Raw genomic sequence first — 21,569 nt, forward strand, 5'->3', positions numbered from 1 at the left:
CCAGGAGGCACAAGGGAACTGAAGACTCATGAGACCCTCGCTGCAACAGCCCCTCCTCTTCCCAGCACGCTCAAAGCGCCTGTGCAAGACTCTGTGCTTTGCCAGCAAGGGGCCAGCATCTCCCTCAGCACATGGGAGCATCGCATCTAGATACTGAATGAGCAGAGAGAGAGAAAACAGGAAAAGAAAGCAAAAAAAAAACCCCACCAGAATGGAAAAGGCAGTAAAAGTAATTTCAGGCAAGAGAGAGGCAGCTGATAATGAAGAAACATAGATGCTAAGGTAGCAATTGTTAAATAGATTTGGAAGAGGCCAGCGAGCTGTGAAATGATGGACACTTTGCAATGTGTTAAATCCGTCTCCTAAGGCAGGAGACTCTCCTGACTCCTCTGGCAGAGACGTCTTTTTCTCTAAGCAGCCCCCACGATGCTGTGAATCTCCCTGTGAAGAAACCCCGTGTCTGCACTACCACTCTGCCAGACAGAGGAGCCTCCCTCCTGCTGCTGCTGGCCCAGCGGCAGGGAGCACAAATCACACTGAAAATAACTGTATACGTGGAGGTATTTCACCAGCAGAAACCTTGAGGTGTAGCGGTAGCTCCTCTCCTCCACTCCATCTCTCTGCCAGACACTCCACTGCCCCAATTTGGCAACAGCCCCAAGCTCATTCATGCTCTGAAAAGCTGGAAGGCAGCAAAGGAGACCTATTCCGCTCAGGAAACCACTCGCTGCCCCGCTCCGGCTTTCAGGGCTGCAGCCCGAGCCTGCTGACACCGCTGATACAAGCATTAAATACAAGGTTTTCTTTCAGGCTTTGGCACAAGTACCACCACACACACACAGGCTTTCCAGCGCCCAGATAACAGACCTTCTGTCTCTACTGCAGCCAACTCACATTATCATCCCACTCCGACTCTGGGGGAGGACGAATTACCATCATTTTTATGGTTATTCTGCTCTGACATTGCTGGCTCAGGCCAGACGCCGCCCTGCAGCACCGCGTGTGAATTCTAATCACACCAAAACCAGCTCTGTCAGCAGAACCAGCTCTGCCCAGCAGGCAGGTTGGGGCCAGAGGGGCAGATCTGCCGGGCTTTGCCACCACCTAGCTGAGGGCCTGGGATGAGCTCCCGCTTCCTTGTCTTAGAGGGATGACAACGCTGGTATTTACTGACCTCTGTAAAGGTGAAACGGCACAAAGATGCGTTACTGGTACGTTTAGGGTTCAGCTTCAGCCAAGGTTTTAGGAATGGAGGTGAGGGATATCCCACACACAAATCCACCAAATACTGAATTTCCTGGGGCACTCGCTGACACTACCAGGCACATGCAGACAGAAACAAACCTGCAGCTTCCGCAGAGCCACCCAGCTCCTTTCCAAACATTTGTCAGCCCTGGCAAGGAGAGTCGATAGCCTGGGGTACCCTCACAAATCTTGGATTACTGGCATCTTTGGCTTCTCCTAGCAAGCTGCCAGTTACTGGGATACCAAGCTACCAACTGCAGTGTGACATTTCCATTCCAGGCCCACATCGCTGAGACAAGAATCATAGAATCATAGAATAACCAGGTTGGAAGAGACCCACCGGATCATCGAGTCCAACCATTCCTATCAAACACTAAACCATGTCCCTTAGCACCTTGTCCACCCGTGCATTAAACCCCTCCAGGGAAGGTGACTCAACCACCTCCCTGGGCAGCCCATTCCAGTGCCCAATGACCCTTTCTGTGAAGAATTTTTTCCTGATGTCCAGCCTAAATCTCCCCTGGTGGAGCTTAAGGCCATTCCCTGCAAGCTCTGAATGACCAGCAGCCCCGTTTCCAATCCCTCTAGGCCACCAGACCTGGCTCACTTCCGAAGAGGTCAGACAGTCGCTCTGGTACTCACCATGACTATATTGGCCAAGTGAGCTGAGACAAGAGCGTACACGCCTCCAGAGGAGCCCACCACAGGCGCAGTCATATCAGCTACTGACACTGCCAGGGACCCTGGAAGAAAGAACAAGGGTTTGTGACAATCGCCAGCCAAATAAACACAATCTTCTTCTACCCTGCACGCCTGTTCCTGCCTGTTCCGTGCTAATTGCTGCAGGTCAGTAACATACAGATAAAGAGAAGCTGGGGGGAAATCAATTGACTTGTGAAACCAACTCAGTCCTGTAGTGCTGCCAAGACAGCGAGTGATCAATTCTTCTGCACCTACTTTAAAAGCAGCCAAGCAAGGCAGCAACGCATCTTCAAACTTATGCTGCAAAAAGGCACTCACACCCTGATTAAAATAACAAGGAAGCAGGAGACAGAAAAATGTCTGTCTTGCTCCTCAACTGGAGATAAAATAGAAGTAGACCCTATGCTGGCAAGACAAATATTTGTATGGTGAGAAGGAACAGAGGACTGGTAACTTAGCACAGACCTCAGAGCAAAGCACAGCAGGTTAACTTATAAAACTCAGAGTAAACCTAGTTAAAAATAGCATGGATGGAGGCAGTAAACACAAGATGGCAAAATGACAGGACAATCACACGAAAGTGCCACTAATAACAATGTATTTTTAATATCTCCAAGGATGGAGACTCTGCAACCTCCCTGAGCAGCCTGTTCCAGTGCTGCATCATTCTTCACCGTGAAGAAGACAGGGATAATGAAGATCTTTGTGATGAGTGGGAAATGGGAAAAAGACACAACAGCAAGTCTTAAGAGAGTCCTCGGTAGTACAGAATCTATCAAACTTCTTTGCTAATTGCTCAGATGATTCTGGGTCAAGAAATGCTGAGGTTCCACCAGTCAACTGGGCTGACAGCTCCCTCCTTCACTGCACAACCCTGAGACTTATCAGCTCTTAAACACTGCCACTAAGGAAAAAGCTAATGAGCAGTTGCGAGAGGAGTGATGAGAACTTGCAATTAAGGGCACCGTGCATGTACCATCAGTGTCTTGATCTCAGTCTCAACGTGGCTTCTTAGTAAAACCAGACAAATAAGAAACACACATAAAAGGAGGGAGTGGCCATTGTGGCCCACATCTACATTTTACTGTTTGTTCTGGATCATTCAGGAGCTGTATTATGTTTAAATTTCTTGAACCTCAGCACAAGTACGCCTCTTTCCTTCTGTCCTGGCACATGTCAAAGAGTAAAGCATATTTAATTGCCTAACAACTCAAACAAGGAAGGGCATTATGGGATGCTTTTCTGCGTGGGACTGTCTGGTCATACTTGTAGTTCCATTCTGCACTGAAAAAGGAAATTTTCCCTTTCCATTTGGCACTTTCCTCCACAGTTTATAGGCCATAAGGAGTGAAAGATGTGGCATAAGGTGTGAGCATGTGGCAGCTTGTCTGAGAAAAAAATGGGATCATTGGTGTAGCTGAATTGCACCAATAGCACCACGTGGGCTAGTGAGCCACCCTCGGGCACTGGCTACAAACCAGAGCATTCAGCCCAGCCCAAAGTCCAACAAAGTCCACGGCCACAGGAACCCGAGTGGCAGCAGCAGCTCAGTGCTTGCCTGGGCTCAGCTGCAACAGGCTCAAAGCTCACTTGTTTTGCTCACCTGGCACAGATACGCTGTGTATTTACACATATATGAACGAAGCCTCAGGGTTTGGTAGGTGGATCTATGTAGAAAAGCTTATGTCTGGAAAGTTGCAGACGGGGGACCACTTTAGTGCTTATTAAAATAACAGGCAAGAGACCGTGGAGCTGGTCTGCTAACTCCTTTCTCTGCATTAAATAGCACAGTGTTTGTACCGTGCCTAGTCCTGTGTCCTAGTCCAATTATTCTTCCCACAGCCTCTCTCCAGGAACGCAGAATCCATTAGCACCCAACGCCACCCATTCTACAAAGGCTTTATCTGCTCATTATGGAAAAATATAAAATTGTGCAGCTGGAAAAAAAAAATCACCATTAATCTTGAACTAAAGCAGTCAATTGTCGCCTGAGTTCCACCGTGAAGCCCTTGGTTTTTCTCCCCTCCTGTTTTAATTAGATGTTGATCTACTGTCAGCTAACTTCCATCACCTCCAAACTGCTGGAAATGCCAAACATAAATTAAAGCAATATAGCACAAACTAAAAATCAATCAAACCCCACGGCTTCATGATTAAATGAATTTCCACTGCTCACAACCTACAGCCCAACACTTCTGGCTTGTTCAGGCTGCAGAAAGCAGACAGCACAGGACAAATGGAGGAAGAAGTGCACTAGACCTGGAAAAAAAGAAATGACTCTTCATGCAGGGATGCCTGCGATGTCACCTTGCTTCTAAGCCTCTATGGGACACGAGGAAAGCAACAACATGACCTCCACCCTCAGGAAGGCCGTCTAAAGCAAGGCTATTTTCAAGTAACAGGTTGGTGGTGCTTTTTTTAGCAGGTCTCCTAAACACAAAGCCTACAGCCAGGTAGAAACAGCTGTCAAGTTGCAGCTTTTCCACTCCCAGCCTCCAAAACAATTTCATTGCGTAGAAGGTCAGTAAATGCCCTTCTACACCCAAATGTCACAATACGTTTCTCCTACACAAAAAGCACAGACCATTTTCAGATGCTTTTCCATCTAGGGCATCCAGAGGTGTCACCTACCTGCCACAACTCCAGCAACGTACACAAAACTGATCCTCGCAGCTCCGTGCACCATTTCCAGGGGAACCCCAACCAAGAGCTGAAGGACAACATTGAGTCCGAGGTGTTCTATCCTGCAGCAAGGAAAAACAACAGTTGTCCTCTTTTCTAACTCTTTGTCTCCCTTTGCTACCCTTGAGACAGAGATATCTTGGAAAGGAAATCAAATAGCACTGCTTCATGACAGTAGATTGTAACATCAGGATAAATAATAGTTCCTGAAAAAAACAGACTGAGCTGCAATGTTTCTTTCCTCCTTGCTGCTCGTTATCTTTTTCACCTCACCCAGGTCCTTTCAGCCAAAAACCTCACAGCATAGTTGGTTCCTAGTGAGACTTCCCTTTTATTAATAGAGAGTTTGAAGAAGTCAAATGACTTGTCCAAAAAATCAGCAAGATGGCAGCAGAGCCTGGAACAGACACAAGAAACCTGACCTGCTCCTCTCTTCTTCCCTCCAGCCTTTCCCTGCACACGCTACATTGCCGTGATGGGGAGGGGATATTAAGTCAAGAGCGAGGTAAGCCTAGCAGTCTCAAGACCGTTTTGACACATCATTCCACTTCACTGTTTGTGCTACCTGACCCTCAGCCTTTTCTGCTGCCCCTGCTTCAATGTCATGGTCAGAACGGGAAGCAGAGGGTACTTTTATCTCTGATTAGGTGCCCGGTGAGTCACAAGGTATATTCACAGCTCTCTGTTCACCTCCCCTTGTTCCCATTACAAAACTCCTGCTGAACACAACGGGAAAAGCTGGACTGAGAATAGTCTTGGAGGAAACCCTGCTGTGCACATCCTGCAGGACAACTTGCACTTGCAGCCTAGAGGCAGAGAGCGTGACAGCAAAGATGCGCTTATTTGGTAAAGACACCAGTGCAGCAATTTTCTCCTGTGTCGAATCAATAGCTTCAAAGCAAGTTCTCTGTTGTTCTAATCAATAATACTTAACAAAACTGTCTTGCTACTTTTCAAAGCTCTATACAAATATTTACCCTTGCCATCCGCAGGATCTTCCAGCGATGTATGAACAGCAGGAGGCCCCTGAACACGGTCCCTCCCAGCACTGTGCTGGTGTTTGAGATTCACTGTGGGCTCACAGTTCTGTGACCTTGCTGAACGGTCACATCTCGCTGCACCCAGGGGTAGAGTTCTTTCTGGATGAAGAGTGCCAGAGTGCAGGTAGGTTTAAACAACACAATGGTACCCTTAACACAGAGGGCTAGCAACTTCTCATAGCATGATAGAGTGGTTTGGGTTGGGAGGGACCTTAAAGCTCATCCAATTCCACCCCCTGTCCACTGGATGAGGCTGCTCAGAGTCCCAACCAACCTGGCAACCTTTCTAATCTAATCTAATCTAATCTAATCTAATCTAATCTAATCTAAATCTTCCCTCTTTCAGCTGAAAACCATTTCCTCTCCTCCTGTCCCTACACCCCCTGATGAAGAGCCCCTTCCCAGCTTTCCTGCACCCCCTTTCAGTACTGGGAGGCTGTTATAAGAGTGCAAAATAACTAACTCATTAAAAAAAATCTACATCCTGTTTTATATAGGAAAACGATTGCTCACAGGCAGCCACCAGCAATCTTTGGTTTAAGTTATAAGCATATTCACTTTCTTCACGTTACCATAGCAATTTCCCCTATACATCAGGGAAAACTTTGATGGAGAGATGCGGTAATGACAGAACAGGCTCATAAACGAGAATTTAAAGTTGGACCGGAAAAAAAACTGCTAGAAATGATACTGCAGGAAACAATCCTTTTCAGATATCTTAATAGGTTTGTTTGCAATGAATTGCTCTCCAAGGATAAGTTTCTCTCCTGCACGAGACACTCGGCACTGCCATTTGTCATCATGGGAAATTACTGTCTGTAACTGAGTTTTTTATTACTTTGCTCAAGACTTGGAGCCACGGGGCACGGGCACGTTCTGGCACCCGTTCTGACACTGCTTGTTCACAGAATTTGGGAACTAAATTAGGAGCAACCAGCAAAGGTCAAATGGAGATCACAGAAAAGAGTCAAAAAAGCTCTTGTAGGATCCTGGAAAAGTTTATCCTAGACTCTGAAGTAACTGCTCTGATTCACAGCTGTTTTAAAAGACTTCCCAGAAGCAATCCCATTCACTTCTCTTCTCCACCACGCTAAGAGCTTTGAAGGCTCCACAGTCAATAAGCACCCATAAAATATAATTAGCCTTCACCAGTGCTGAATGCATCATTCTTGAAATGACAATTTTATTGATTTATTAAAGACTTTCTCCTTCCCCAGGACCAAACAAATGGGACCGGGCATCAATGCAAGTCATTAGTTATGGCAGTGTCACAAATGCTTGGGCCCCAGATAATCAACATCTGCTTTCCATGAAAGCAGAAGGGCAAAATTTACAACATTGCCTGCCTTTTCAGCCCTTGACAAAGCTCCCTCCGTCAGGACCAACACACAGACTGTGCATTTTTGGAATCTTCCTAGAGGCACAGCCAGCCAAGCCTTAGCAACTGCTGTCTTCTCGGACACCTTCTGGCTGTCACTTGCTCTTCAAAAACACAGACCAAGTGCACTAAATTAAGGAGCAGCCCACATTACCATTTTAAAGTCTCAGCTGGAAGCAGGATAACAATAGACCCCATGGCATTGTGTTAGCCTCATGTGAAAACAAGAGGAGAATGATGGGCTTCCACTAACAAATGTTATTACCTTTCCAAGATTTATCTGCCCTCCTGATATGAAAAGGAGCTTTAACACACAGAAGTTAGCAATAGATGAACATTTAGCCTGGCTCCAGATACTGCAGATAAATCATGGGGTTTATTGTTCCAGCAGGACTCTCCATTGTTTTGAAGGCTATGTAGCTAAAGAACTTGGAATCTATCACGAACACAATGACTCTCCTGTACACCACATCTTCCCCAGGGTTCATCTCCAAGCCAGCCACAGACGTGAGATAAACCTGAGATCTTTTTCAGCTGGTAAGTGTGAAGAATGTCAGTGTGGCCCTGCTGCAGGAGAGGGTGCCCTTCACAGGGCAGGAAAGCGCGCCTCAAGTGACAGAGCAAGACATTTAATGCTGCAAAAACCTGTCCTTGTGCAAGTGCTTCTCTTCAAATATGTCCCAAAGCAACCTGCGGTTCTATGAGTGATGCAGTAGAAAAACACCACCACCAGAATGGAATTCCGATACAGATGAGCTAATATTAATTAAAATCAAGTGTTTCTTCCTTTTATAAGCCCAGTTTTCCCCACATCCTCAGTGACGGAAGTTCCCAGTTCTGATTTTACATAACCAGCTTCACATCTAAGCCCAGTAGTCTTCTCTTGTAGACTGAAACCTGAAAAAACAGGCTCTTCAGAGGGATTTAGCATGCAGAGTACAGATGTTGCCTGTTCAGAAGTTTCACATACACGTTTTTCAACATATATACATTTTTTTCCAACTCTCCCCTTATGTGGAGTCTGTTCTGTCCTATAATTTTTATCTAGAGATACGGGGTACATCTTGAGCTCAAGGGCAATGATACACCAAGGCAGTTATTCCATGGCAGAGACATCAGCATGTCTTCCATCAGAGACATGGAAAAAGGATAAGATCAACTTGATCTTTCTGGCCTTTCATAGGAGAACACTGACTGATAGGAATATGGGCTTTCTATTTAAGAACAAAGGGCTTCTATCCAGTTTCAAACTATAAGCTACTGCTAAGAAAGCTTGTTACTGTGATTTTTCAATGACAGAATTAAAGAAAATCGCAATTATCTGCCAGGAATGTGTGAAGATAATGATCTGAGAAACTGCTCAGAGGGGGTAGTGTTCTGTTCAGGGATGAACTTTCCTGACATACTCACTCATCACCATGGCATCACAAACATCACACAATTAAGTCTCTTTGAATCTTGGGAGGACTAGCACTGCCAAGAAGCACAGACTTAGAATCCCCATGCCTTGTGCTCTCTTCCCAAGTCTGCTACCTACCTCCCATGGGGTGAAGGAGGATTCATTTTACTGTGAACCTTCACTTTGCGTTAGATGGACCATACTCTGTCCATCCGGCCAGCCGAGACCGTCAGCTCTTCAAGAACACTGGTGTTTGCACAGTGTGTACAAAATGAGAGGTCAGTGTTGATTCAGGCTTCTAGGCATTATCTCAGTCCCTACAGGAGGGACAGCATTACTAAGTGATGACATACCATGGGCACAGGGAATTTAATTGACTTGTCTAACCTCAACTAGGAAGTCTAGCAAGAATAAACCATGTAGTTTTTAAATACCAGTCCAGCGTCTTTGCAGACTTGTTCTACCACTTGCATAGCAACTCTGGAGGTTCACTGGGCTTTGAGCTGGTGAATTTTAGGAAGCTGGTGAGTGTTAGTGCCCAATACTCCACAATAGCTTCCCATTTTTATATGCAATTTAGAAATGATGCTTAAAAATTGATTTCTGAGCTGATTCTGTCACTTCCTCCTCCTCCTCCCTCTCACAGGGGAACCTGAGCTGTGGGGAATCTCTGCAGTTTGTAAGTACTCACCCTGCATGCATGAATATGTAGGTTAGGTACCTCCAAGCCTGAGCACGGAGCTGCGGATGGTAAAGTAATGCGTTCTTCAGGTATAAGGGATGGGTGACTTGCAGCACAAATCTGTCTAAAACCACTCCATTGTAAAGAAAAAAGGCAACCTAGAAGAGCAGGGAGAGTCCTCGATTAGCAAGTGCCTTCTCTCGATGAAAAGCACTTTGTAGCTCAAAATTATGGAGAAAAAATAAAACATATAATAATTTTTCCCCTATTTGACAGCTTCACACAGCATGGAAGTTCCACATTTTAAGGAATCTGCAACACACTGGTATAATTCGATATGTGGCCTCCTGTGTCACACCAACCACTGAGTCAGAGGCACTTGGCACTCTAATGATCAGTGCCGTGTTATATCCTTCTCTGGGCTTATTCCAGCACATTACTCAGCAACTGTGCAAAGATCTTATTTAGGCAACAGAGGAGCAGGTCAGAATATTTAATCCAGATTCTTTTCCCTCCTTTTCCTCTCCTTTCAGAGAACAGAGATAACCACATCCATAGCCTCTTCTCCCAAGGGACAGGGGACAGGATGAGACGGAATGGCCTCAAGCTCCACCAGGGGAGGTTCAGGCTGGACATCAGGAAAATATTTTTCATGGAAAGGGTCATTGGGCACTGGCAGAGGCTGCCCAGGGAGGGGGTTGGGTCACCTTCCCTGGAGGTGTTTAAAAGACGGGTGGACGAGGTGCTGAGGGGCATGGCTTAGTGATTGATGGGAATGGTTGGACTCGATGATCCTGTGGGTCTTTTCCAACTTAGTGATTCTGTGATACAGGAATTTTTCTCCTAATTCCATTATTTGAACTACCAGTTTCCCTAGAACCATCCAGATTTTCACTCCTCCAAAACTTTTGCTATAGTTTCCCAAATTCTGTAGTTTCATATACAAATTGTATCAATTACTAACAACCACACTTGGAGACAGGATCACAGTCTCCACTTACACACACACATACAGGTAAGTCAAAACAGCTATCAGCTTCGTGCTTGTCCTCCTCTGGGTCTAAACAAGTCCACTCCAGCCTTTGATCATGACCCAGCAAGCCTTTGGCAGTGTGGTGTGTGTTCCCAGAGAGAAGGAATTCGGGTACTTGCCTCTACAATAGTGATGGTGATCATGAACCAGGGTGGGGGGCAGCAGGTGTAGCTGTCGTAGTACCACTTGCGGTCTATCTCTCGCGGCAGAGTCTCATACGCAACATGCCGGATTAGCCTCTGCGAGAGGCTCAGCCCCGTTTCCTCCAGCAGCGCCTTGCTGCACAGCCTCCTGTTCCCCTGGAGGATGGCTTGGCGGAAACTGTTCGACCTTTTGTTGCTCATCTGGGTAAAAAGAAAAGGAAGAAACTGTGAGGACAAAGCAAGGCCTGGCACAACCATCCGGGGAGATTAGCACCAGATCAAGGCATGCAGAGCAACCACCAGGCTGAATCTGCAGGAATCAAGTCTCGGGATGATCACAGGGTGACCTACAGGGGATGCGAGGAAATCCAGTCCCAGGATCTGCTATTACAATGCAAATAAATGAGGTCAGGGCTGAACACTGGGTAAGGCAGAGCAGAGGCTGCTGATGCACCCAGCTGAGCTCTCTGGCCCATTCTCCAGCCTTCCATCCACCGTCTTCCCCATCAGTTATCATGATCCACATCGCTGCATCCTCCTTTCTTGGCTACCTGTACTACTGTTGCTGCCCCAGCTGATCAACAGCCAAGTCAGGGAGCATTCCCCCATCTCCAGTTTCACAGTGGGTGTGGGGCACAGTACCCTTTGTAAGGTTTTTATTCTGCCTCACTCAGGAGGGTTTGAAAAACATGGATTTCTGCCCATTATGTATTGGCATCTTTGAGGCTGGTCTACGGCTATTTTTAAACTCATACAACACTGTGACAGGCAATGCATTCAGCTCTCCAGCTCTGATCCTCCAAGACAGAACACTACATCAGAAGTTAGCACAAGCTTTTTAAAAGCCTCTGTCAGCTTCAGTTTTATAACCCACTTTACTTACAAACGCAGCCTTTCCAATCAATTTTGCTTTCAAGATTCACATTTATTTCCTTCCCTCACTCTGCACTTCTACAAAATGCTAATGTGGTTAAAGACTGCTTCTCCCAAAACACACAGCTCAGCATCAAGTTCATCTGGCACAGATGTTCACATCCTCTGAGCCAACCTGGTAGCACTTTCACAAACAGTATCAAATGGGGGGAAAAAAGCAAATGGCAACATCCTGATTTGTGCTGACCAAGCAGCGGATTACTCTGGGGATTCAAAAAAAGTCAGAGGCAGGGAAGACCAAATCAGTTATTCTGGTCATTGCAAAATCCTCTAAACTATCAGCAGCCACTGCTTCAAGCTCCTCTTCCAACAGCTCCTACAGTTTCTTCCCATGCAAACTTGCTTCCCTAGAAAAATCAGCAGCAACTTGACTCTGAGCTTGAGAGTTCAGTTATCACTGAATGTTTCAGCAAGCCCATAGAGAGCGTGATGCAGGGATGTAGCAAGCACTGGTGTTGGTACAGACAGGGAAGGAGAGAGACTGTCCCTCAATAAATTTTCAAGCAGAGCCAAGGACTCACGGAGCCTGCCAGCCAAAGCACTCACCAGGTTGACGAAGTCCTGGTAGCAGATCCTCCCCTCGGAGTTGCTGTCTGCCAGGGCCAGCAGGACCTCCAGCTTGTGGGGGTCCAGCTCCGAGCCGTGTCTCTGGAGAAGGGAGCGAAACTTCTCAGTGCTGATGTAGCCAGTGTTGTCAGGATCAAACTGGGATAGAAGGGGAAAGTGCTACAATTAACCACTCCGTGTCACACACAACTGAACACCTGCAGCAGACCCCAGGGACCCCAGATGCTGTTCTAGGCTCTGCTAACACATTGCCCTGCGATCACCCCATCTCCAGCTTCCTTTCTCTGCTCAGGGACTGCAAAGCACCGTGCTGCGGAGAGGGGTGAACCCAGGCATCATCATCCACACCACCAACCTGTCTCGACACAAGCTGCAGCTAAATCAGCTCTCTTACCTTCCTTCCCTCTGCATCATCACTCCTCTTGGTTATTTTTTTATATCGCTCTTTCTCTGGATTATCAAGCAAACCAGAGAAGCCATCTGTGAGATAAAACGTACCGAGAACAGTTTTACTTCCATATTTCCTAACACAATTGCAGCCCAGAAATAAGCCAGCCCTCCTCAAGCCCTTTCTGTGCTCAGCATTTGACAGTCACCTTTCCAGATCACCTCTACAGATGCCTTCAAAACGGTAAAAGCTTTCACTGCTGAGCAGCTCTGTTTTCAGAGGGAGTTTTTGGACAGGGAGGAAAGCAGATGAACATGCCAAACAAAGTGACAAGGCAGCCACATGCCATTTTCAGAATGTAAACCAGACTCATTAGAAGGGAAGTCCCAGGTGAAATTTGGAGTGAACCCCACTCTAACGAAAAGCATCACTGTTTTCTCTCAAACTAAGTAGTTCATCTCCTAAAAGTGCCACCGACTGAAGAGACAGCTTTGCGAGGCTGTCCGAACTCACGACTGCTCCCAGCAGCCTCCAGCCCACGCCGAGCTCCCCAGGGCTCTCTGCAAGGGGCTGCCAGCTCACCCCCAGCCCCGAGACCAGCGCCGGCACCGCGCTGAGCGTGTCGCTTTTGTACTTTGAAGACTAGTGGACGCAAGCTGCCAGACAAGCCCTCGCTAGCTGTGGTGCAGCCGGATCGCTGCCAGCTCTCTCTTGCTGGGAGATTTGCCTTTGATTTCCTAAACTTGGCTGTGAGGACCCTGGTGCTCGCTGGCCTCCTTTTGTAGATAATGATATCAAGCTTGTTGGCTGGACTGAATGGCTGTCAGGGCCAGGGTGGCGTCTTTTCATGGAAACATTAGGGACATAAAAAGCCTTGGCAGAGCCAACAAGGTCCTGACAATCCTCGCTCTCTCCTAACGAAGAACAAAAGCCGAGCAGGCGCCTTCGATCAGACTTGGCAGAGCAAAGGCGGCCTTGGCAAGGGACGAGGCGAGAGGGAGGATGTGGCAGGGGACGCGGCAGAGGACGCAGGCTGCCAGCGGCAGGGCTGGCACTGCCCCGCAGCCAGAAACCAGACTGGCTCCAGGCACAGGCAGCTCGGCTAGAGGAGGCCGTGCCGGTGAGGATTTGGCTTTGCCTCCTTCATCCCGCTGCTCCTGAGGACTCTGCTTTGCGGAGGAGCCGCCTAACCACGATGACGGCCCCTGGCAGGAGCAGGGCTGCCTGCTCTTCTGTCCCTCTGTGAGGGAGCTGCTGGGCAGGTGGGTTACATAAACCCACACAAACCGAGAGACCTGCCGACAGAGCCGAGCGCTCTCTTCCACCCTCTGCCAAGGGCTGTTCTGTCCTTGCGAGGAGGTCTGGATGAACCTTCCTGACAGCTGGCACCCAGCGTCAAAGGTGGATTTCATCGGTTGTTTACTGTCAAACAAGGGCTTAGTATTAATCCCTGGAGAAGTTTAGCTCCCCTATTTCAGTCAGCCCATTCTGATGTTTTGAGTTAATAGATCAAATTTTAAAACCAACCCTGAAATCAGATCTTCTCCACTTAGGTTCAGCTCTGATGCTTTTTGGCTCTGGCTGGGACTCCCAACAAGGGCACAGCGCCCGATTCCAGAGGCACGGATGCCCAGGAAATAAAATATTATTAGCGTAATACTCGAGATAACCTTTCTCAAGGGGAATTTGCAGAAGCTGTGAGACGAGTCATTCAGGGAAAGGATCTTAAACTTGCAGTCCCATAGATACTGCTGTGCTCACCCTCATTTCCTAAAAACGTGTCTCCTACCCAAGACCTTGCTTCACTGCACCACTTTAACTATATCTTGAAATTTAACCTATCAGAACCTATCTTGCCCAGTGCAAAACCACTTGCTCCTTGAAGGCTTAACTGCCTCCCTACCTTGAGGGCCAGAGTCAGTGACTGAAGCGTGAGACTCGCTGTCTGACCTTGTAGGAAAGACCAACACCACAGCAGAGGGGAACACTGCTGCTCCTTCAAAGAGCAGAAGGGATACAGAGCTGAAGCACACAGGCTCCCGAGGCACAAAAGAGCTGCTGAGATCACAAACCACTTTCCCCAGACTTTGTTCTGCTTTAAAAATTCCGAAGAGAAACATTTTGTAACCAAGAACAGAACGCAATTGCTTCAGAGCTTCAAATCAGTCCACAAGGACACAGTAATGACTCCAGAAGTGCTAGCGCTGGAGCAGATATGATGCTATTACTCAAGGCTGTGCTGCTCATACCTGTTCCTGGCTGCTGGCTTTCCAAATGGACAGAGAGCTGAAGCCTGTGTCGTGGCTGTGAAAGAGCCTCTGCTCCAGGACGCTGCTTTCTCACATCAATAAGCACCAGCATTCCTCCCCCAGCTCACCCCCTTGCTGCTTGTCCCATCAAAACCAAAACAGCGGCAGAAGGTAGTGAGCATTTTCAGTACCGTAAACATGCCAGGGTGCCTGTTCTCTCTCACATTCCTACGGATCGTTTTCTTTTTGGCACTAAGTTAAAGACACTAATTAGAAATAGGTTTGAATTAAAACAGTGGATCTGAACAGCGTGAAAGAATAAAAGGTGAAAAATGAACAACTGACACCTGAACTAAAAAGGTTGGCCTCAGAGTAGGACTAGAACTCTGCTTCCACAACCTGGAGTGTTTTACTGTAAACCCCAGCTGTAAGGGAGTTCTCTTATTTTAAACAATTTTTTTTTAACGTAGAAAACAACTCATCTGTCACCACAACACTCCAAATCCATGCCAAAACTTCAAACTGCTCCAAATCCCATTTCCGATACCACAAAAATCAAAGGGTTGAGCTGGTCCTACAGAAATGCATCCCCACGTATGGCAAAACCAACACGAGACGGCACACTCGAAACACTCGGGTCCATCAATTATAAAAGAAGCAACTGACCTTTGCTAGACGCTTCATGTACTTATCCATGAGGATCTCGTTAAGGGCTGGTTGTCCCACATGCCCAGCCGAGCACCTTTGTCTCGCCCCAAGCCCCAGGTCCAGCCCCACAGGGAGCTCCCCAGCAGCTAAGGCAGCAGAGAGGCTCCCTTCAGCGCAGGAATTCTGCCTCTCCCCATCTTCCTGGGCAGACAAGTGCAGCACAACCAGGGCGGGATGAGGAAGGCCATTTGTCCCTCCTCACCCCCCCAAACAATAGATGGCAACGGCAATTTCATGCAAGGTTTCCTCTGCCTTTCAATCACAATCGTGCTTAACTCCCTTGATCCTCAAGCAGGCTCTTAAGCAAAAATGTAAATATGTTAACGACCATAGCAGCCACCTGACCCAGAATCATAATTCCCTGGCCCAAACCAAGCTATTTTTGCCCCTACTTCTTCCTCATCTTAGAGCAGATGTTCCATAAACTGAAGATCTCACAGAAAAACTACAAGACGAAAATAAGAGGAGGGGTCCTGCAAATGATGGAAATAGGAAATACAGTTGAGGAAAGAAAACAAAATCTCAAATTGTTCCTCCTCTTTAATTAAAGACACATCAGTCACGGCTGAGTGAGCAAGTAGGGTGGAGGCTGGTGCTCCAGACAGACAATGGGTATCTTGGGAAAACACAGACATTTCACAGAGCGCAGCCAGCTGCTCCTCTCCCCCATGGAAAACAGACCCCAGAGCATCAGAGCAGCTGGAGAATCAACAGCTGAACTGGGCACAGCACCAGCATCCTGGGCTGGCGTGAGGACTGCGGATCTGTCACAGCAACAGGGAATCTGCCACTACTCAAAGTTTCCCCATTGAAGGGCTTCATCTTGGCATGAAGAGATGTCGTCCAAGTCATAAGATACCTTTGTAAATGGGCAAAGCTTCAAGCAACTTAATCTGATGTGGAAGTTGGCTTTGTGTTGGATCAGTCCCTTCAAACCTGAATCATTCTATGGTCTGGTGGCACCGTCACTTCTGGGAGAGGCTGGCCCGGCAGTCACGCCTCCTGGCACTGCCCCCAGCTCTGCTCCAAACTAGGAGGCAGATTCTGGAGATAAATTGCCCTGAGCTTTAGCTTCCCTTCCTATTATATGGAAATAATTCTTGCTTTATTTCCCAACAGAAAGGAAGCATCAATAGTAGCTCTTCTTCTTGTTCACATGGGGGCCTTTTCCCACTGGAAACAGGGCACAGAAACTCTGCTCATCTCCAAGGATTTCAGAAACCACTCTGAGCTTTGTTGGATTTGAACTCAGATCAGTAGATGGCACAGTCTCCACAAGCCAGGGATGCTAACAAGCTTTGGAAACCACCAGACCAGCTCCAACCTCAAAGGCCATGCTGTAGGTACATCAAGAGTCTCCAAGTCGATACATGGAATTTGGAAACTCCAAGTTGAAGCTGTGAAAAGACGTTTAAGATGGACATTGAAACTTCCCTCAAGTTAGTCACATATTTTACCAGAGCCCATTCTCTATCTTTCCACAGTCTGTTGGGTCAGGCTGTGAGTTGGTGAGAGTTTGGTTTTTGTTTTGTTTTGTTTAAAAAAAAAAACCCAAGACAACAATGTGGCAGCAGTTATGGAGCATTTGCTACTTTGATGAAGATTAAAGGGATGACAAGGCAGAATATGAAAGTCTGTCTTATAATCCAAGTGAGAGGGGGAAAAAGCAGGGGCTGTTTAACAGGAATTTCATCGCTGCCTGGAGGTAGAGATGTCCTGAGCAGCTTAATGATCCTGCCCTCTCTTCTGACAGCGAGAGGTGCATGTGAGAGGAGATGAGAGGAAGGCCAGTCAAAGGTAAGTGCATATCCCTGCACCTCAAAATCCAGCTTCTTACCATTAAAAATCACCTAATCTCTGTTGCCTGAATGGCTCCAGCGACGCACCCTCTCTTCCCCTGTGAATAATGAATCTACCCACCACTGCCCAGACAACATAAAGTGATTAAGGGCTGTCCAGGGTTACTTCTAGTGCATGTGAGATTGCTTTGACCCGAGGTGAACCCAAAGGCTGGAAAGATCACCCAGCTCTCAAAAGCCAGACTGCATTAAAGCACGGAGCGCACACCAGCACTATCTCACTGAGCAGGGCCCCGACAGACCCGCCTCCCAGAAAGCAGCAGGGAGAGAGCGCAGAGCTACCCAGCTCAGCACCCACCTAGGCAGGAGGCGTTCACAGAGCCGATTGTCCGTCACCAGGACTCGGGGAAGCGTCTCTCTGCATGCAGCACATGGCAAAGTGGAGACAGAGGGAGCTGGTAGAAGATTCCTTTTTCCTTGAACAGCAAAGTAGCCTGAAGGACCAGATCCATCAGCTAGTTGGCCAATCTGTAGAGGCATTTCTGCTCTAATTTATTTCTCCTACTTTCTTAGGTGCAAAGACAAGGAAAGGACCTACATTAGTACCATCTGTTTTTGCCTTCTGCAAAAGCGCTTCATCTAGACAGGCACTGGAAGCACACATTAAACATGAACAGGAGAATAAAACCATTCAGGAGTGCACCACGGCTCAGTTAGGCAGAGAGGGAAGAGGGCTTTGGGACCAGGTTTGATTCTTGGTATTACCGAGATTGCCAGAGTGAGCCCAGGTGCCCCTTGACTTCCCCATCTCGGAGGCACAAGCAGCATACCTGTACCTGTGTGATCCAGCTCAGCGAGGGCTGCGGGGCACTTACAGAGCGTGACGGGACGAGAGCTGCAAGGGCAAAGGGCAATCAGCAAGCCAAAATGCTGAATGGCATGGGAAGAATGTAAGCAGAGCTGTCCTTCTGCTGAGGTTTCAGGTATAGAAACAGATCAGACTTCCCAAAGCCAGTGACAGCTGGACACCACACTTTGCTCCTTGACTCCATAGACCCCTGGCCAAGCCACCACAGGCTAAGTAAATCCTGCATTCAGAGATCTGAGAAATTTCTGAGCCACAGGTTGCTGGGCAAGCCTATTGTGCTCAGGCAGGTACCCAAACCCATGTTTCTGTCTCCCACATTTTTACTGTGATTCTCTTTCCCTATCCTTCCTCTGCTTATGGGTTTCTTGCTGCAAGTCCTTGCTAAGAAACTAAGAGAAGACAGAGCTGAGATGCACTCACAGGACCCGAGCTATCTCTTGGTCCTCTGCTGTCTTGACAACACACAACTCTGAGCAATCCCGCTGCCTCTCTCTGGATCAGCATCCTGGCAGAGCACTCACAGGAATCAGCCTCCAGTCTCAGCTGGGGAATTACACGCAGTGCTCAAGCCACCCGGAACTAAATTATTCAAAATACGCCACTGTGCTGGCTTTGAAACCAAATCCGCTCCCCAGAAAGAAGCCAGGGTAAATAGAAGCTCCATTATCAACAGCACTGACGAGGAAGGAGATACAGCACTGAAAGTGAGGGAGATAATTATATGATTAACGAGACAGCACGGATGGCAGGAGATGCCCTCCATTATGCCATGAGACTTAATGCAAAGAGACGTGTTTATAGACTGAGGCTTCTCCAGCTCTGCTTCTTCCTCTTTTATTATTTATGTATGTGCATTAAGACTAATGGGAAGAAGCTGAGGCACTCTAAAAAGCGATGGAGTTCTTTTTAGGTGGAAATATGATATTTAATCTTGATCCACTGGTGGGCACTTAGACATTTTGCTGGATAGATGTCCTCAGCTGCAGCCCTGGTGCCGACCATTCACAGAGAGAATGTCTGAGATTGTGGACAAGACAAAACCTACAAGAGATCATCTGTTGATTGCCATGACCAAACCCACCCTAACAGTTAAAACTTTCTCTTAAACCCTTAAGCAAGAGGTTTAACACTCTCTCCAGATCTGCTTGTCAGCACTGGCCCATTGTTATATGTACAAATGCTTGATCTCTTCCTCTCCCTTTTGAATTCCTCTGATTTTTAGGGCTCCACAATCTCCTGAGGCAATGAGCTCTGCAGCCTAATTAAAATAAAACCTACTTTTCATCTGGATGGTACAAGGCATTACATATTAAAAGTTGAAACCAGCAATACTCATACCACCATGACACACAGTATTGCCATTTACCACCAAATAATTACCGTTGATGTCTTTTTAGCCATGTCTTACTGGAGAATTGCAAAATCCTATATCAATATCAATTACATCTCTCAGGGCTTCTACATTGTGAGGATACATAATGCATAAGGCACTTCATTTAGAGCTGGAGTGCAATACGTTGGATGGGATGCTGTGTTTATTTGGACTACATAACTCAATAGAAGGCATAGCATGCGCAGTGGACCTCACAGCCTGGAGACAGACAGGCTCTAATCACTATTACTATGAGGAAATTAAAAGAAACCAAATCAACACACAACAGTCAGCAGAGCTGTTCAGCTGGAGCTGTATTCCAAGCTGAGTTTCTGAGGTCAGATCCCTGGTTACACCCAGGTTAGCTGAACATACGCAAGCATTTCTGTAAAATTCACTGCTATTGACAATGTCTCCCGTCACAGCAGTGTCTCTGCTGGTACAGATGGTTCTTCTCAATTAAGAAAGAGGTTTCGTCTGATATTATCTGGACAAAGTGGCATAGGTGATACCAGTGCAAAAGTCAGGAGTAGTTGAAATATTTCTGTTCTGTATATGGACAAGAGCCCACTGAACTATCCCTATCATACGATGACAATACACCTTCTTTCCCAGCAGGAACTCAGGATGATGTTACAAAGCACCTGCTAAAGATAGATAGTTTTGAATCAGCAGGTCAAGGTATACTGCATCCAAAAGATTTTCAAAAGCCAATGTTAATGCAGATCTGCTGCAAGCCTGGGAACACTGGAAGAACATCAAGATCTGCTTTCTACCATTCTTCCAGCTTTAAATCAGCAATGTGGCCCTTCCAACTACGGCTCCAAAAGTCCTGTCCAAACACGGTGACAGGCACTGATGCCACCCCCAAAACTACAGGGCTGTGACAGGTCTGTCAGCCTAATAGCAACCCACAGCAAATGAACAGGTGACTGATATTGAGCAATGCAAAATGGACCAGTCTAACATCAGCCAGAATAAGCTATGGAAAATAGATTACGTTCAACTGATTATCTGGACGAGAATACAAACCTGGCGCAGATAAGATATCGCTGTTCTAACCAATTTCTGCAATGCATCTGACAAAACGGTGTCAGAGGACTTATTGTGACACAAACTCAGGCTGTCACACATTTGACATGCTAAAGTCTGGCTATTTGACAGGTGTCAAAAATAAAACTGAGCTAGAGAGCTACCATCGCACGGAGATGCCGCTAATGGGGTCCCACGAGGATTCATTCTTGCTCCTACAGAATTATCATTAGTGACTTAGGAGAAAGCATAAGGTAAATCTGCATGATGCTCACAGATGAGGTAATGCAGTGAGTTACTAAGCATGAGCTGGGGCTTTTCATAAAGCTGGGTGCTTGCAAACAATAGATAATACAGTAAAAACAAATAGAAAGCCACGTGGCCAGGAGCCAAGAACACCAGCCAGTTTACTGGATGGGGAATGACATCTTCAGAAGCAGCCTCTGTTTGTTACACTGAGTGCTCTAAAGGTAACATTGCCTTGAAAAAAGGACCTGCAGGTTTGTAAATGAGGTGCCATCATTTAGAACTTTGTTACTGGCATAATCTGACTGACTGCACTGACGGGCTTAATTCATTAGCTTACGAAAGGGAAGGTTAAGTGATGACTTGATCACTGTCCAGAAGAACCACAAAGGGAACAGAAATTTGGCAGGATTCTCCACTGTGACAAAGTCATAATTGCATCTAGGGTCTAGGGGTCAAAGCTAGGCAGCTTTATATTGGAATAAGTTGATTATTTTTACTATTAACAAGTTAAACGTCTCAATAACTTCACCAGAAGTTTTACAATTGAATTGCAAGTTTCCCTAGGAGATAAGCTATGGCTGAGGTCAAGCAGAAGATCACTCACAAAATCTTCTGGCCTTCATTTTGAGAGACTAGATGATCCCAACAGTTTCCTTCTAACCTGGAAGCAAGTTATTAGGTCTCAGAAAAACTCAGGCCAAACAGATGCATTTAAAGCCTCAACTAATAACTGCCTTAACACACGTGTATAACCAGAATGAACTACCTACACTGGAATTCAAACCACAGTTCTAGTTAGAACAACCACCACAGAGCAAAACTCCTACTAAGCAGACTGGGAAATGTATTTAACTCATGCTGATTTTACATCTGGCTTTCCTCGCTCACGGGGACTAGGAGCTACCAAACAAACTCTTCTGCTTTGCAAGCTAAACTGGAGCAGAAGGTAATGTCAGCCTTGTGAAGAGGAGACAGAGGTATCGCGTGATTCCCTGCAACGCAGGGCACCTGGGGTTACAGTGCAACAGCACAACCATCTCAAAAGTACTCAGCCACGCTGGTTCCAGATGGAGCCTGGAGCTGGGAGGATTCATTATTAC

General features: G+C 46.8%; 1 protein-coding gene across 1 annotated transcript in view; it reads right to left on the reverse strand.

The window, feature by feature from the left end:
• The window catches only part of RHBDL3 (rhomboid like 3), a 48,369-nt gene that overhangs the window by 5,200 nt on the left and 21,600 nt on the right, over positions 1–21,569 (reverse strand). Inside the window, exons 3-7 of the mRNA XM_069872468.1 lie at positions 11,784–11,942; positions 10,281–10,505; positions 9,138–9,286; positions 4,579–4,691; positions 1,888–1,988 (exon numbers count right to left, since the gene is read on the reverse strand). Of these exons, the coding sequence (XP_069728569.1) occupies positions 1,888–1,988; positions 4,579–4,691; positions 9,138–9,286; positions 10,281–10,505; positions 11,784–11,942 (747 nt within the window). The remainder of the gene's footprint in view (positions 1–1,887; positions 1,989–4,578; positions 4,692–9,137; positions 9,287–10,280; positions 10,506–11,783; positions 11,943–21,569) is intronic.

Source organism: Phaenicophaeus curvirostris, chromosome 19 (assembly GCF_032191515.1).
Source record: "Phaenicophaeus curvirostris isolate KB17595 chromosome 19, BPBGC_Pcur_1.0, whole genome shotgun sequence".
Classification (NCBI taxonomy): domain Eukaryota; kingdom Metazoa; phylum Chordata; class Aves; order Cuculiformes; family Cuculidae; genus Phaenicophaeus; species Phaenicophaeus curvirostris.